The sequence below is a fragment of the Sus scrofa genome, chromosome 17 (genome assembly GCF_054392235.1).
Source record: "Sus scrofa isolate SSC_HxYL_T2T_F1_AM1 chromosome 17, Sscrofa_HxYL_maternal_Yorkshire_Landrace_v2.0, whole genome shotgun sequence".
NCBI lineage: Eukaryota > Metazoa > Chordata > Mammalia > Artiodactyla > Suidae > Sus > Sus scrofa.
The window spans coordinates 9,282,991-9,301,647 of record NC_139399.1 but is presented as its reverse complement, the minus strand read 5'-3'; the positions used below and the strand labels follow the sequence as shown (position 1 = coordinate 9,301,647).

Sequence of the window (18,657 nt, the reverse complement as noted above, 5' to 3'; positions counted from 1 at the left end):
TGAGGCTGAAAAATAAGCTCTGAATGCGATATGGAGGATGAATGAGGGAAAGAGAAGCCTAGCTAAAGTCAGAAAGACATGCTAGAAATTCACTGCGAAACAAAATACGAATGTTTCACTATGGCTGTGTCAATGTGAATGCACAGAAAGGGATTGTTTTCATAGATATATGAGGTTCAATCTATTGAATGAAGGGATCAGTTGGATATAAAGGGTTATGAAAATCACAAGACCAAAAGACAGGATTGTGGCTATCTTTAGTCAGAAGTGGAAAATGGTTATTTGCAAATGGAGCAATATATGGTATCAAGTGTGCTAGCAGTACTCTGTTTTCTGACCTGGCTTAGAAGAGTGTGGGAAGAAAGGTGATAGATGCCTGGCAGTTGACTACAAATTCATACATATGGCTTGTTGATTGATGTCAATGCTATTGTTAGAAAATATCCATTTATATTATTTTATGCCTCTTGTAATGCATTTACTTTTGTACCAATAGAAATATTCTAGATTATTTATAGAAGTATTATTTTAATCACCCAAATTGGGAAATAATTTAAAGAGCTGAAGGGATAAATCAATTATGGGCTTGTTGTAAAATAGACTAAATTTTATATGATTGAATTACAATTAAAGTATTTAGTAAAAGAAAGGAGACACAAAAAGTTTTATACAGTATGACGCTATTTAAATAATGTTCAGAAATAAGTGAATGTTACCTTTTTAAGATGAGATTTTAGCTGTAAAATCAAAATATCAAAACAAAGAAACGGTCCCTATAAGAGTCATGTTTGTGGCAACCTTTAGTGGGAATGCAGAGCATTTGAAGTTGAAGGCATTTCCAAAGGACTCCTGGAGTGTTGATAATGATCTAAGTCTAGACCTTGGTAGATATTACACAGCTCCCTATTACAAAAAATCATTAAACTCTGCTTTTAGTTTTATTAACTTTACGTGGTCTTTGTGTGTTTATAAAAGAAAATCAAAATTCAACAAGGGTAATTAAATTTAGTAAAAGAAAATATCTCTTTCAACTGATTTAGGTTAGTTTTCATTTAACTCTTTAAAAATTATATTCCTCATGGTCAAACAGAAACACTTTGTATCTGTTTTTAATGTATGTGAAAACCAAGGTTGACAAAATCTTCTCTGAGCTAGTAAACATGTTTAATTTTTAATTCTCAAAGAAATCCTAATAGGTTTTTAAAACATTATCAGTAAGTTGGTACTGGTATCAAACAGACAGACCAGTGGAACAGAATAGAGAACCCAGAAATAAACCCAGACACCTATGGTCAATTAATTTTGACAAGGGAGGCAAGAACATCAAATGGGAAAAAGAAAGTCTATTCAGCAAGCATTGCTGGGAAACCTGGACAGCTGCATGCAAAGCCATGAAATTAGAACACACACTCACTCCATGCACAAAAATAAACTCAAAATGGCTGAAAGATTTAAATATACGACAGGACACCATCAAACTCCTAGAAGAAAACATAGGCAAAATACTCTCTGACATAAATCTCATAAATATTCTCTCAGGTCAGTCTCCCAAAGCAACAGAAATAAGAGCAAAAATAAACCCATGGGACCTAATAAAACTGAAAAGCTTTTGCACAGCAAAAGAAAACAAAAAGACAACTTGCAGAATGGGAGAAAATAGTTTCACACGACCAAGGGCTTAATCTCTAGGATATACAAGCAACTTATACAACTCAACTGCAAAAAAGCCAATCACCCAATGGAAAAATGGGCAAAAGACCTGAATAGAGATTTCTTCCAGGAAGATATACAGATGGCCAACAAACACATGAAAAAATGCTCAACATCCCTGATTATTAGAGAAATGCAAATCAAAACTACCATGAGATACCACCTCCCACCAGTCAGAATGGCCATCATTAATAAATCCACACATAACAAGTGCTGGAGGGGGTGTGGAGAAAAGGGAACCCTCCTGCACTGTTGGTGGGAATGTAAACTGGTACAGCCACTATGGAGAACAGTTTGGAGATAACTTAGAAATCTATACATAGAACTTCCATATGACCCCACAATCCCACTCTTGGGCATCTATCCGGACAAAACTCTCCTTAAAAGAGACACATGCACCCGCATGTTCATTGCAGCACTATTCACAATAGCCAGGACATGGAAACAACCCAAATGTCCATCGACAGATGATTGGATTCGGAAGAGGTGGTCTATATACACAATGGAATACTACTCAGCCATAAAAAAGAATGACATAATGCCATTTATAGCAACATGGATGGAAGTAGAGACTCTCATACTGAGTGAAATGAGCCAGAAAGACAAAGACAAATACCATATGATATCACTTATAACTGGAATCTAAGATAAGGCACAAATGAATCTTTCCACAGAAAAGAAAATCATGGACTTGGAGAATAGACTTGTGGCTGCCTGGGGCAAGAGGGAGGGAGTGGGAGGGATCGGAAGCTTGGGGTTATCAGATACATCTTGGAATGGATTTACGAGTTCCTGCTGAGTAGCATTGAGAACTGTGTCTAGATACTTATATTGCAGCAGAACAAATGGTGAAAAAAAAAATGTATACATGTAAGTGTAACTTGGCCCCCATGCTGTACAGTGGAAAAAAATAAGTAAAATAAAATAAAATATTATCAGTAAAAAAGAAACAGAACTTATTTACCCATCCGTGTGTGCTTGTATTAATTCAAAGTATCTCACTAGTGATGCTGATGATAAATAGAAGTGGACAGCTTGAAGAAACATCTATTTTACTAGACTAGTTAAAGCTGAAAGTCAAAAAGCAAAAGTAAAAAGAAGAAGGGAAAAAAAGCAAAGGTAAAAATAGGTTTGAGCATTGGATAATGATATGACATTAGTCAATAAAACATGTACTTATCTTCCAAAAGAAAGTTAATTCCTTAGAATTTCTGTTCACTTCTCAAAAATAAAAGAACAGGTATATTAAACAATTCTCCTAAGGATTCCTATAGTCACATAATGTTATCAGCTCAAATATATTCTTCCAATTCAGTCGCTTTATGTTATATTAATATATTAATTATTTTGTAATCCTACAGTTCACTATTGTGCTTCAGAATGAAAATTCATTGATAGCAACTCAAGATGACACAGTATTGTTGGCTAGGGGCTAAAGAATTTTAAAGTTAAAGCAACTTGGAGTTCCCACTGTGGCACAGCAGGTTAAGGATTTTCTAAGGAACACATTATTATTCCTAAATACCTAAGGAAGTTCTTCCATGTGAAGAACAATGAGTCATGTAAAGAAAAGTATTCTCAGTAAAAGTTTTATGGCAATTTAAAAAGGGGAATTCATGTGGCTGGTTATTTTAGAAATCTTTGATAAAAAGTCAAGGCATGGCACAGAAGTTCACTTCAGTGCAGAAGTTCTGCCAGTGGCTACACTCATATTTATCCCAACATGGAGTCCTCCTGCAGCCAGACTCTATCACACACTTGAGTGTAGACCTCAAAGAAAAAGGAACAGTGTTTCTTTTATATTATGTTCTTTAAAATAATATAATCTCTCTCAGCTGGAATTTTGACAAGAAATGACAGCCTCTGGCAAATAACTAGGGCTAATAGTCTCCATGGCTGATGGACAGGTGCATTCATTTTCTTTAGCAGGTGTTAGAATGTTCATGTTTTATAAAATTAAGAAATTAAGCCTAATAGAAGACTTATTTACAAAAAATTATTAAAAACTTGTCTTAATTTCATTTGATTGGAATGGTTACAAAATGGGAATTTCTTTCTAAGATATAGGAAACAATCTCACTTTTATCCTTAGTTAAGAAAAAATAATACACGTAGGTACACACTCACATATGTATGTATCACAGAGAAAAATAAAAAATCATTTTTCCCTAGACCATTACCCACAAAAAAATACTAAACATTAAAATATTCTCAGCTTCTTATCTTTGGTGTACTCTAAGTAATCTTACCTTATAATTTAAAATAGCTAAATAGCTTGTTTTATTTCCCTTTAGTGCTGTAACTCCCATGTTATATAATGCTTTGTGCTGAAACAAATGACAGGTGTACTATTTCAGGCATTTGACGTATAAAAAATTTCATGCAAAATAAGTGATAGAACTCTATGGTTTGAAATAGTCAATGTATTCATTTCTTAATATCCTAATTTTATTTTTCATTTCTATATATTTTAATAGGCTTTATTTTTAGAGCACTTTTAGAGTCACAGCAAAGTTGAGCAGAAAGTCCAAAGACCTCCCATATATTCCCTGCTCTATACATGCCCAGCCTCCTTCATTATCAATATCCCCACCAAAGTGGTACATTTGCTACAACTGATAAACCTGCATTGACACATCCTTATCGCCCAAAGCCCATTGTTTCCATTGGTGTTCACTCCCATTTTTTTTTTCCTTGGCTTTTTGGGGGCCGCATCCATGGCATATGGAAGTTCTAGGGCTAGGGGTTGAATCTGAGCTGCAGCTGCTGGCCTACACTACAGTCACAGCAACACCAGATCCTTGACCCACTGAGAGAGGCCAGGGATCGAACCTGCATCCTCATGGATACAAATCAGATTCTTTTCCACTGTGCCACAGCAGAAACTCCTAGAGTTCACTTTTAATGTACATTCTATAGATTTGGAAAACGTGTTTGATGACATATATCAATCATTACAGTATCATACAAAGCAGTTTCACACCCCTAAAATTCCTCTTTGTTTTGCCGATTCATTTTTTTCCCACGGCCCAACCCTTGGCAAGCATTAACTGCCTGTGTAGTTTTTTGCCTGTCTAGTTAATGTCTCATAATCAGAATTATACAGTATTTAGCCTTTTCAGATTGGCTTATTACACTTAATAATATGCATTTAAGATTTCTCCCATACCTTTTGATGACGTGATAGCTCATTTCTTTTTATTGCTGAATAATAGGTCATTTGATGTCCTACAGATTTTTTCCATGTTTTCCTACTGAAAGACATCCTGGTTGCTTCCAAGTTTTGACAATTATGGATAAAGTTGCTGTAAACATCAGTGTGCAGGTTTTGCAGTAGAAATACACTTTAATCTCCTTCGGGTAAATACCGAGCAATATGATTTCTGGATCTTATAAAAAACAGGTTTAGTTTTGTAAGACACTGCTCAACCATCTTCCACAGTGGCTGTAGTATCTTAAATTCCCACCAGCAATAAATGAGAGTTCCCATTACTCTACATCTTCACCAGCATTTGGTGTTGTCAGGCTTCTGGGGCTTCTGGAATATGCTGTTCTATACATATGTAGTGGTATTTCAGTGTTGGCTTGATTTGCATTTCCCTGATGACAGATGATGTGGAATGTCTTTTCATATGCTTATTTGCTATCTGTATATCTTTTATTTTTCTGTTTAGTGCTGCACCTGTGGCATATGGAAGTTCCCAGGCAAGGAGTCAAATAAATCAGAGCCGCAGCCGCCAGCCTGCCATAGCCACAGCAGTGCGAGATCCGAGGTCTGCAACCTACACCACAGCTCATGGCAACGGTGGATCCTTAACCCACTGAGTGAGGCCAAGACTCGTACCCACATCCTCATGGATATTAGTCAGATTTGTTTCTGCTGCACCATAACAGGAACTCCTCCATATCTTCTTTAGTGAAGTGTCTATTAAGGCATTTAGCCCATTTTAAATTTTTATTTATTGTTGAGTGTAAGAGTTCTTTAGGTATTTTGGATAATAGTGCATTATCAGATATTTTGAAAATATTTTCTTTTGCAAAAATTTTCCGTTTCTTTGTTTTCTCTCTCTCTCTTTTTTTTTTTTTTTTTTTTTCGTCTCTGACTTTTAGGGCCACACTCGCAGCATATGGAGGTTCTCAGGCTCGGAGTCCAATTGGAGCTGTAGACACCAGCCTACTCCACAGCCCCAGCAATGAGAGATCCAAGCCATATTTGCAATGCCGGATCTTTAACTCACTGAGCGAGGCCAGGGATCAAGCCCGCATCCTCATGGATGCTGTTCAGGTTCACTAACCACTGAGCCACGATGGGAACGCCTCTTTGTTCTCTTGACAATGACTTTCATAGAGCATAAAAATTTAATTTTAATGAAACTCAGTTTATAAATTATTTCTTTTAAAGTACAGTTTCCATGTATTACCCCCTGCCCACCCCAGTTTCTCCTAGTTATTAAGATCTTACATGAGTCGGAATGTATTTGTAACAATTGATGAGGCAACATTGTTACAACATGGTTATTATTAATAGCTAAAGTTCGTAGTTTACAATAAGGTTCACTCTTTCTGTTGTGCAGTCTATGAGAATTGACAAATTTATAATATGTACACACCATTTACAGTATCATACAGAATAGAAATATCTCTTGCTCTATCTATTCATTCCTTCCTCCCTTCCCTGAATACCTGGAAACCTCTGATTTTGTACTGTCTACATGGTTTTGCCTTTTATATAATATTACATAGTTAAATCATACAGCATATAATGTTTTCAGGTTCACTTATTCCTATAGTGGAATTTGTATATCATTATTCAACAATATTTAGGATAAAGCATATTTCCTAGATGTCTTAATATACTTGAGAAAAATATACCTGGAACACATAATCATACATATATTTATTTTAAATGGACAAGCATATTTTTGAAATGTTTTCATTAATAAAACAAGAAACCTGGCCAGCTAATTCAGGTGAAATTAAGTAAAAGTCAAATGAAGACAAATAGGGAGTTCCCATCGTGGCTCAGTGGTTAACAAACCCAGCTAGTATCCATGAGGATGTGGGTTCAATCCCTGGCCTCACTGAGCAGGTTAAGGATCCCGAATTGCCATGAGCTGTGGCGTGAGTTGCAGACGCGGCTCAGATCCCTCGTTGCTGTGGCTGTGGTATAGGCCTGCAGCTATAGCTCCAATTCGACCCCTAGCCTGGGAACCTCCATGTGCCATAGTTGTGGCCCTAAAAAGACAAAAACATAAAAAAGAAGAAGAAGAAGACAAATACAAGTCAAACAAAGCCATTGTTAGGTGCCAAGGTGATGGTTAGTTAGTAAGAGATAAAGAAGGGAATAAAATTATAATTTTATTAGTAAAAGATAAAGAAGGGAATAAAATTATAATTTAAAGAATAACAGTACAGTTCTTCCTAATCCTAAAAACAGATCCTTGAGTCATAGAAAGAAGGAAAGGACCTGGGAGCCTGTCTTCTCCTATTTCCTAATTAAGTCAAAAAACTTGGAATTTAGAACAATTTGATAAAGCCACACACTAGACAGGAGTGGAGTTTGATATAGAATTCAGGTTCCTGAGGTGGCAATATTTTCTTTCTACTGAACCTGGTGATATTAAACTTTGGACTATCAATTAGCTTTGGGGGGATAGTTTTGGTAATTTGGGGTCAGTTCTAGATTGGGATCTGAGAAGTTATAGAAGCTGTTGATGGTGTTGTCTTTGCCTAGCAGGGATTTATTATAAGCCCTTTACTCAATAAAATCAGGGTGGGATATGGTCTGATAATGAGATTTATATGTTCTAACTCTCCTCTAACTATGGTTTCTGACCTCTATAGGGTAAAACTCTCTGTGATTCCCAAAATAACTTTGCAATGTTTACCAGGGCCCCCGTTTTTAAATAATTGTTCTCCAGTGTTATACAACTGCTGAACATTTCCATGAAATTCTCAGATGGTTTTAGTTCAGCCTTTTAGCCTCACTCTGAGCAGTCTAATAGACATCAAATGATTTGAAAGAAGTTCTGCGCAGGGTCCAAGTTTCACTTTTCTTCACTACCTGTTCTTTGGTATGTTGGTCCCTCTAGGCCTAGCTGCTTTGACAAGCCTGGAATTTAACTTCTGTTCTCCCAGGACCATAGATTACAGAAATCATTGTTGTCCTCTCTACAACTTACCCATTCTCTTCTAGCTTTTTAACCTTAGTGTCTTATTTTGAGCTGCTTAATTTGACAAAAGCTTTGAAAGTAAGTGAACAAGAGATTACTCATGTGTTATCACTCCTTCCAGCATCTTGGCCCCGCAATTCTAACTGCCTTGATATATGTTACCCCTCTTCACACTGATTAGGATTGCTATTACATTAAAATACAAGGCAAAATCAAACAAAATAGCAAGTGCTGGTGAAGATGTAGAGAAATTGGAAACTTGTGCACTGCTGATGGGGATGTCAGATGGTATACATTGTGAAAAACAGTATGGGGCTACTCAGAAAATTAAATATCAAATTCTAAAAATAAAATAATTATTAGTGGATCCAGTAACTCCACTTCTGAGTATATATCCAAAAGAACTGAAAATGGTGTCTCTAAGGGATATTTGGACATGTATGTTTGTATTCTTAATGGCCAAAATGTGCACACAACCTAAGTTTCCATCAGTGGATAAGTGGATGAAGAAGATGTGGCATATGTTTACAAGAACATTGTTGAAAATAAAGGGAGAAATTCTGACACACACTACAAGGATGAATTTTGAAGATAATTTGTTAAGTGAAATAAGTCAGACATGGGAGGACAGATATTGCATGATTTTACTTACATGGAACACTTAGAGCTGTCAAATTTAAAGAGAAAGTAGAATAGTGGCTACCATGGGATGGGGAGGGGTATTGGGAAGGTATTATTATTTAACGAGTTTAGAGTTTCAGCTGGGGATGATAAAAATTTCTGGTGATGTGCAGTGGTGATGGTTACACAACCATGTGAATGTGCTTAATGCCACTGAATGGTATACTTGAAGTGAACAATGAGTTTTAAGGCATTGTAGTAAATACTTGAATGAAAGAAAAATAGTTGTTAAGGAAATGGGAAAAGGAATAGGTAACATTATGGAAATGTTTGTGAAAACAATAAACTGTTGTTGTTATTAGGTCATAATTTACCAGAGTATGGTTTGGAATATGAAAGATATTTTCAGGTTGTTTATTTTTGGACACTGATAAAACAAAATTTGCTTTATAGAAAGATTAGGACATCAACAATTTTAAAAATGGTTTTAATTGGATACATTAATGATAATGAGAACATTTAAGAAACTGATATAGGCAGAAAGTGAACAATAAAACAAATTAAAACAATAGCAATGATAGACAAAAAGGGAGAGAGGAAATTGGCCATTCTACAGCAGATTTTAAGTTCAGATGCAGAAGATTGAGATAATTATATGTCTATTTATGAAACATTGTCATTATTACATCATTGGGCCATAGAAATTCTCTCATTGTTTGCTGTTTATTGTTTATCCATTTATCTATTCTTTCATTCTTTTTATTTATATATACATTTTCACTCCTGTTATTGCCCTCTCTTTGTAGTCAATCACTGTAGTATTTTTGGTGAATCTCTGTGTTCTGACAAATAGATTTCATCTGTTATGCAAACATTTTTAATTTATATAAATATATTCTACTTCTTACTTTTTAAATGTTCTAACTACTGTTGCCAGTGTGCATTTACTCATTTGCTGCACATGGCTGCATGATATTCTGTGATGTACACACCGTATATTTTGCTAATCCACTTTTTGCAAAGTAGATGCTTAGATTGTATCCAAGTACCAACACACACTCACAGAGAGTGTGTGCCTGTCAGGCACACAAAGAAACTTACACAAGCCTTTATTCCACATATTCAAAGGACATGGCAACTGAATCATTGGGTGGAAGAAAAAGAAAACGTTGACCATGATTCTGAATCTGTCCTAAAGCTAGATGGATAGTGAAATCATCATCTGCAATAACTCCTAAACCAGTATCCAACTAAGCATAATATTCTATCTCTTAAAAGTTTCCAAATGTACATTTTTAAAAATTTGAAAAACTGCAATTATAAGTGGCCATTTTCAAAATTTTGATTTTACATTCATGTAGAAATGTCCCTTCTCCAGCATCCAGATAGGTGGAAACTAACCTAGATCTGCTTTAAAGTCTGGATCTGGAGTTCTCCTGTGGCACAATGTGTTAAGGAGCCAGCATTGTCAGTGCAGCAGCTTGAGCCACTGCTCTGGCACAGGTTTGACCCCCAGCCCAGTAACTTCCACATGCCATGTGTATGGCAAAACAAACAAAGTCTGGACTAGAGTTGTAAAATTACTATTATTTGCAAACAATTATTTTAAGTAAGTTTTGATAAATGAATTACCACAGAGGAAAAATTGTAGTGCAAGCATTAAAGATGAAAGAGCTTTCCTGGCGATGATGGTACCTTAATAAAATACTCTCTGAAAAAAAAAATCATATGTTTAAATTGTCAATATGAATATCATCTTATTCTAATTTTCTTGTCACTTGGAAAAAATAATAATGTACTGATTTCTGTAATATAGATTATAGTTCCATTTCTGTTATAGCATCAGCCTTACCTTGGCCTTAAGTTTTAATTTAATTTTTAATTTAATTTTAGTTTAAAAAATATCATGGGGTTGGTTGCATTTTGATTAAAGTATTTCCCAATAATCTAGATAATAACATTATATCAAGAGAGCAGGGTTGAGCAGAGAAAAGAGAGAAGTCAAAATGTGATGCAGAGGAATGGCAGCCTTGACTAACCCCACAGGAAGTTTTGGAGCTAGAATAATATCCCTTAGAATTGTCCCTTTATAGCCTCACATTGATCCGTCAGTCATGTAGGTCATCCCAGGAGCCAGTAGAGGGGTATGATTTTGGAAAAAAAGGCTCTTTGCAGTAAGATATTTCCTAACAAGACTGAAAGTTAAAGGTCTTCTGCCATAGTCCCAGTAGGTCATTGGGCAAGACCTTCATTAAAGTAAGACCTGACTTTTGCAGGACCTAGTGACTAACCTGGTGGCATAACCAACATCCACATTTCTGAGGAATCTCAAGCTAAGGCATCTGTGCTTGTGTATTTATTGTCAAAATTCAGCAAAAGAGGTCAATAGATTCTGGTTAAAAATTGGCTCATGACAAAAATTTGGCAAGGAATCATGACTTGTTCATCACTATCCCATTTGTTGCTAGGTTGTCTAAGAGTAAAAGGACTCCACTTTTGGCTAAGTTGCTAGTTGCATACAAGTTACATAACTTTATCCGTGTGTGTGTGTGTGTGTGTGTGTGTGTGTGTGTGTGTGTGTGTGTGTGTGTGTGTGTTAAAATGAGAAGAGTAATGTGTTTGTTTTACAGGTTTGTTGTGATGATGTACTGTTGGCTCCATATTTGCTAAATTGCTCTATGAACTCAGCTATTAGGATGAATTCCATAGTTAGAGTAGAAGTTAAAAAGGTCTTGGGAGTACCCGCTGTGGTGTCATGGAATTGGTAGGTCTCCACAGGTTCAGTCCCCTGCTGGGCACAGGTCTAGTATTGCTGCAGCTGCGGTATAGATCGTATAGATCGCATCTGTGGCTCAGATTTAATCCCTGGTCCAGGAACTCCACATACCCTGGGGCCAACAAGAAAATACATAATTAAAGATGTTGTCTTGGGAGTTTGGAAGGGCCTTACTATGAAGACTACCTATGTAGAGTTACCACACTCTAAGGTCTTATCCTTAGTCTATAGGTCCAGAAATGTGATTTTGTTCAAGGCAAGAAGTGATTCTCCTTTTAGTAAGTAAATTATCCTTATAGGAACTGATATATATATATATGTAAAAACCAGAGGTATGCTCAGCATTGCCTCTGTTTCTCACTGCTTATTGATGAGAAGATAAATCTCAGAAGCATCCCAGATTTCTAGCAGTATTCAGCATTGCCTCTCCAGTATTAAAATATAATTGGAAAGCCAAATTATAAATAGAATTTAGTGACACTATCCATAGGCTCTTAATAAATATTTGTGGAGAAATGGCAACTTTTAATTCTTTTGTCACCTAAACAATGCACCTCTTTTCAGTAGGTCTTACTTCAGAGTTAATAAAATGTGAGTAATTAGACCAGTATTTCCTCAGTGTCTTCAAAGGGACACTATTCCATCTATTCCAAAACATGGGTGAGGGAGTGGGGAACCCTTTGGATGAATGTTTGGGGAAATCAGTACTAAACAAAGTAAAGTATTTCTCTCCAGATTTCTCAGAGTGTTGAGTATGCTAATATGGATTATAAATCTCGAGTGGGAATATACTATGCAATTGTTTCCTAAATTATGTGAAAACTGAACTCTTTTTTTTTCCCTCCACTGGGCTTAATATAATTCCGATATTCTCTTAAGCATGTTTGGCAAAGACAGACACACTAAAAGTGAAGCTTTAGGCTTTCTACTCTTGTTGACACAGGTTAAAGTATAGATGCTTTTCAGTCACCCATTTGCAGATGACAATCTTTAAGATATATAGTGTAATTATTAATTATTTATTTATTATTTTTCTTAGGTCAAATGCTTGAGGTTCTTTACAGCTGTTGCCATTTACCATCAAGAAATACTGGAGTCCCGTCGTGGCGCAGTGGTTAATGAACCCAATCTGATCCATGAGGTTGCGGGTTCGATCCCTGGCCTTGCTCAGTGGGTTAAGGATCCAGTGTTGCCGTGACCTGTGGTGTAGGCCACAGATGCGGCTCGGATCTGGCATTGCTGTGGCTCTGGCGTAGGCTGGTGGCTACAGCTCTGATTAGACCCCTAGCGTGGGAACCTCTATATGCCACGGATGGCCCTAGAAAAGACCAAAACAAACAAACAAAAAAATAAATATGATTTGTTTATAACATGCTGGTTTTTCCCTACAGTACTCTTCATTAACAAGTCTCTGTATTTGACACATCCTCAGGGTGGAACCAGAGCTTCATGTTAAATGGAACAATGATGCTGTTTTCATGCACATTTGAGGTTGTACCATATGATTAAAATTAGATTATTAGCTTGAACCACAACAATATTTTATTTACCTGAAAGCGATTTCAAAAGTTGTCCTGTAAGAAAACACTTTTTCAAGAATGTTGAGCATAAAATGCTTATGTATTCAAAATGTTTTAATTGTATTGAAGTTATCATCTATCTCTCCATTATCTTAAGTAAACCTGACCAGTATCCATGAGAATGTGAGTTCAATCCCTGGCCTTGTTCAGTGGGTTAAGGATCTGGCATTGCCGTGAGCTATGGTGTAGTTCACAGACGTGGCTCAGATCCTGCATTGCTGCGACGGTGGCATAAGCCAGTGGCTGCAGCTCCTATTCGACTCCTAGCCTGGGAACTTCCATGTGCCACTGGTGCGGCCCTAAAAAGACGAAAAAATAAAAAACAAAAAACAAGATTTTTTCAAGTATATGACTTTTTTCTTTTATTTATGTGTATATTTTTTTCTACTGTACAACATGGTGACCCATTTACACTTATATGTATGCATTACTTTTGCTGACATTACATGTTCCATCGTAAGTGACTACACAGAGTTCCCAGTGCTACACAGCAGGATTCCATTGCTAATTCATCCCAGAGGCAACATTCTGCATCTATTTACCCCAAGCTCCCAGTCCCTCCCACTTCTTCCCTCCTTAGCAGCAAATCCCCCTCCCCCTTGGCAATCATGGACTTCAATTTATTTTTTTTTTGTTTTTCGCTTTTTTGTCAAAGATCTAAAATCTGCTGATCAATTAAATTATTAGACATTTAATGACCACATGCTTTATAAAAACCACTATTGGATCGACTATGCTAGAAGAGAGACTAAGTAAGTTAATAAATAGATAAATACATAAACAAGATTATGTGATTATTATAAGATAAAAATGTGTACATAGTTAGCTAAAATTAGAAGCTGGAATTGCCACTGCAGCTCAACGGGTTACGAACTAGAATCCATGAGAAGGCAGGTTTGATCCCTGGCCTCCATCAGTGGGTTAAGGATCTAGCATTGCTATGAGCTATGGTGTAGGTTGCAGACAAGGCTTGGATCCGGGATTGCTGTGGCTGTGGTGTAGGCTAGCAGCTGCAGTTCCAATTTGACCCCTAGCCTTGGAACTTCCATATGCTGCAGGTGGTACCCTGAAAACCAGAAAAGAAGAAGCAGAGTGTGATTTATTTTACAACAGACCCATGAAGAGTAAAGAGAAACATTTCAGACTAAGATAATAACTATGGATTTCTTTGGGCTGAGATGCGAATGAGGGTTAAAAGTAATAAGTCGAGATGCGAATGAAGATCCCTTCAAGAAATTAAATACTTGAGTTAAAAAAATGTAAATGGCTGAGTAATATCCCATTGTGTATCTGTGCCACATTTTCTTTATCTATTCATCTATCGTTGGGCATTTAGGTGCTTCCATAGCTTGACTATTATTGTAAACAGTGCTACAACAAACTTTTAGCTGTAAAGCAAATGTTACTAGGATGTGACATAGAATATAGAGTCAATAATACTGTAACTACTTTGCCTAATGACAAAAAATTTAAATTATTTTAATAAAATGTTCATGATCGTTAAAACTATTGAGTATTTCTACATAAATTAGGTATGATTTTAAGGTCTTTATATCTTCATACTATCCTTGTAATAAATGCATACCATAAATTTGGTTATTATTCCTTTTACTAATGACAAAATTAAGGTGCAAAAGATTAGTTAAGTTGTTCAAACTTACACAGGATGAAGGTGGTGAGGCCAAGGTTGGGACCTAGGCCATAGATGCATTCAATTCTATTATATCTGGTGTTTTGGCAATGTCCTTAGCAGCAAATCCAGAAATTATTTTCTCCCTTTTGGATGATGAAGGGACCAAGAATATAGAGAATCAGGAAGTTATAGTGACAATAGGAATAAATTCACTTTCCAATGCTCCTGCAGAAGGGAACCCAGATTAATTTCATCATCTCATAATTTATTAGTGGACTTTGTACATGAACATAAGCATCAGGTTGATAATATACTGAATATCTATGACAAAGCTTTATATATTTTGTGCATGTAGATAATATAGAAACTTGAAAATGCATTTTTTGACGCAAAAAAAGAGGGGCTAATAGACACGGTGGAGCAAGTTTAGATTCACAACACAACTCTATCATTACCTGTTCTGCATTGACACACGGGAATTCCATTTCATCTATTTTAAATGGAATGCAACTATCAACATATTCTCAAATTGTATGTTATATAGAAAATATAAGAAGAAAACTGAGCTTAAGATTAAAATGTTTTCAAAATTAAATAGACATGTAGCATATCTGATGTCACATTTAACTTCAAAAGTCCAGGTCTTTTCTTCTTTAACCATCTTATAAAAACATTTTTTAAGATTAATATTGAACTTGGAATTACTTTCATGATAGAATTTTTTTTCTATTTCCCTGAAATCATCTGAGAGTTGCATTAGACATTTTCAAAACAACTCCATTGAGAACTCCTCAGAACACACCCTTTCAGGCAGGCATTTGAAAATACGCATGGTCGGTCACTGTGTGATTTTTAGTCAATAAAATCCCTGTGATGCAAACTAACATTTTTAAAGCTACACATCACTTTATATGCACTAATATTCTTGGCTCTCTGAAATATAGAGAGCTCTGTTTCCGCTCTGCTTCTGCCACCACTGCTCAGGTGCTCTTTAGGCTACATTACGTCTGCACACTTTCTCACTTCAAGATCTCAATATTTGAGTTGCCATTTTCTGATGATAAATTTTCTTAACATCTCTCATATTTCTTGACTCCTGTTAAACTTAATCATTAATTTATTATCTGCTGCTACTCTTTACCTTGTGCTATTTTTGCAATTCAGTATTGCTGTTCTGGCTTTAGGTGTCTCTACTCAACAAGAAAAGGAGTAGTCAGCCATTTGAGGGACATCATTTTTTGTTACTTTAGAATGCCACATCCCTCTGGCTTTTTGCCATTCCCATCTAGTAAATCCTCAGTTTTGAATCTCTCTCATCATTCATTCTGCCTCTTTCTGTTGCATAATGTTGCAAAAATAATTAAGGTCAGTGAATAAGTGACCCTGTAACTAATGTCTATATCAGAGGCATTTTTCAATTTTGAAAGAAGGTATTATAAAACTGGTATAAATGAGCTCTGTCTCAGAGAAACAAAAGTTGGCTTCTTTTCCCATCCCTTGTCTTCAGCAAAGCTTAAAAGTTTAATATTTAAAAAAAAAATTTTGGTCAGTTTCCTGTTAGGCATTTCTGGTGTCAGCTTTAAGTTCAAGCCTCAAAAAGTGAATTTCTCCATCTCATCTCAAGTTTAACTCAACCAGAATCAATTACACTTTCCTTCCATAAGAAGACTGAGATTATACCACCTCAAAATCTTACTCTCTCTTTTTAGTTCCTTTGTCTTAAAAATTCCTTCAATTCTCACCCCAAATTCTATTCATTGTTCTACTGGCTTTCTTTTGAGTTCAGAACAGAGGGGAGAAGATGGAGCCATCATCATCTCTTGAGTTTCCTCTTCTACTGATCACAGCCTCCCAGAATGTAGAAAATATGTCTTTCTAACCCTCAGACCTAGTCATTATCTCAGAGCTTCTCTTTGGTTTTATATACATTTTTTTTTTCCACATGGGACTTGCTCACCACCATGATGGATTCAAGCAAGACTTAAGCAACTGTCATTCCCCAGCCCACTTTCCACAGATGTGTTAGTTGATGGCTAAAATTCTGAATTTTTCCAGTGATACTGCAAAGGTAGAAAATCCAAAGCTGAATTTATTTATGCTATTGAGCCAACAAATTTCACTATTCCAGTTGTAAAAATAACTACCTATCCTTATAGAGTCATAGTTGTGAAACCTTGGGCTAAATATGAATGGCCCTCTGTCCAATATCTCTAGATAAAATTAGCTACTAGGTCTGGTACATTGCTCTCCCCCCTCTCTCTTCACATCTAAGTTATGCATTATTACTGACCCTCTGTCCCTTAGCTTCACATACTACTTCTACCAGATTAATCTTTTTTTGGCCACACCCATGGCGTATGGAAGTTCCTGGGCCAGGGATCAAACCCAAGATCCTTAACCCACTACTCTCACTCAATCCACTGCACCAGCCTGGGAATCAAACCTGCCTTTGTCATAGACAATATCTTCCATGAGAAATGGTTTACTGTCTTATCAGATTTGAAATCTCCTTTCTTTAATTCCCATTAGTGCTCTGTTCTTACTATTTGTATTTTTCATCTCATAAATATTATTTGTTTGCTGTTTTATCCTCCTCATAGAGTATCATTCTCTAAAGAAGAGGATATGTGCTTTACACTTGGTTAGAATACTGGAACACCATGCTTACTTATGCTTAGTCAATCAGTAATTGCTTGTACAAATGTGAATATTTTTTTTTTATGGCCATACCCATGACATATGGAAGTTCCTGATCCAGAGATGGAATCCAAGCCACAGCTGTGACCAATGCCACAGCTACATCAACACTGAATCCTTTAACCCACTGCACAGGGCCAGGGATCAAACTCACACCTCCACAGCTACCAGAACTGCTGCAGTCAGATTCTTAACCCCCTGTGCTGCAGTGGGAACTCCAAAACATGACTATTTGATCATGGTAGAAATGTGTGTACAACTCTCATTTTTAAATATTATTAGATCTCTCTACAAAGTTATTTTCAGTAGTCAGGTGGCAAGTATCATTTTACCTAATAAAATTAAAATAATTAATGCATGAAGAAAGTACAAGATTTATTCACAGATGAATCCTAGTTTCTGTTAGAACTAGAAGAAGATACCAGGTCCTTTATAATCCTCTTTTTCTGTTCATTTTAAGCAGAGCCCACTAATGTGCATGCAAACTGCTGCAACCGTTTGTTAAGTAGATTCAACCCCTCATTTTCCTTAAATCATCACTAATTTGAGCTTACTGTTTTCTCAATTTAGGCCTAAGAAAATTCTGGCCAGTTATTCATTCTCTAATTAACCTAAAAGTGAACTATATTTCATTGCTTGTAGGATGGTATGGGAAATCTGAGAGTCACCAAGAAGGGAATCCGACTTGAAGGTATATCTGAGTTTCTACTTCCATTGTATGTGAAAGAAATTCATTCCCGAAAGGTATGTGATATTGGCTTTGGCTTACTGTAAAAGATAATTTAGAGGTTATGTTTTAGCTTGGAGCAGAAGGACAGAACCCCCTTATCTCTTCAGTATGCATTTAGTTACGTTAAGCTAAAGACTTATTTGAAGAAATCAAAATAATGTAATAATTGGAAAATCATTGGAGAAGGTTAGTTTCAAAATGACAAATCAGAGAGCCATTTTGAATTAAACTTCAGTGTTGCTTTTGTTAGTCTGTAAAATATGCCCCTCTGTTTTCAGTGGACGCTAAAAACCCACAGTTATATTAATTCCAAAAGGGGCATTTGATACAGTTTGAGTAGTTTTTATAAGAACTTCGATTTGAATAAATGATTTTAATCCAAAATATTATACATCTTTTCAGCTTTACTGGACATGCATTTCCTAAAGAGATTGCCAAAAGACAGCACAGAAATTAAATTTATTTATGGATGTGCATTATTTAAAACCAGTAAGAATATTACTTCCTTCAAATGTGTGTATGCATGTGTGTGTGTGTGTGCTATATTTGTTTTTTCACTGAGCAGCATGCTAAAAATCAAAAGAGTATAGCTTAGACATTGTTCATTTTGGCTTAAGTGGGTTATTTCTCAGAAGGTAGTAAATATTCTTTGGTACATCAAAATCCTATTAGACTCTTTCAAATCTAATAGGCTCTCCCCTGAGATATGTTTGTATGTGTGAAAATAAATTTAGTAA

General features: G+C 36.0%; 1 protein-coding gene across 8 annotated transcripts in view; it reads left to right on the top strand.

Moving 5' to 3' along the window:
* The window catches only part of SGCZ (sarcoglycan zeta), a 1,018,982-nt gene that overhangs the window by 816,894 nt on the left and 183,431 nt on the right, over positions 1-18,657 (top strand). For 6 of the 8 annotated variants that reach the window (XR_014831744.1, XR_014831743.1, XM_085002709.1 and 3 more), the window contains 1 exon segment: positions 17,833-17,934. The exons of the other annotated variants lie outside the window; for them this stretch is intronic. Coding sequence is in view for 4 of the 6 variants with exons in the window: in XM_085002709.1 (XP_084858835.1) it covers positions 17,833-17,934 (102 nt within the window). In the remaining 2 variants the exon portion in view is untranslated. 8 annotated transcript variants of the gene reach the window in all.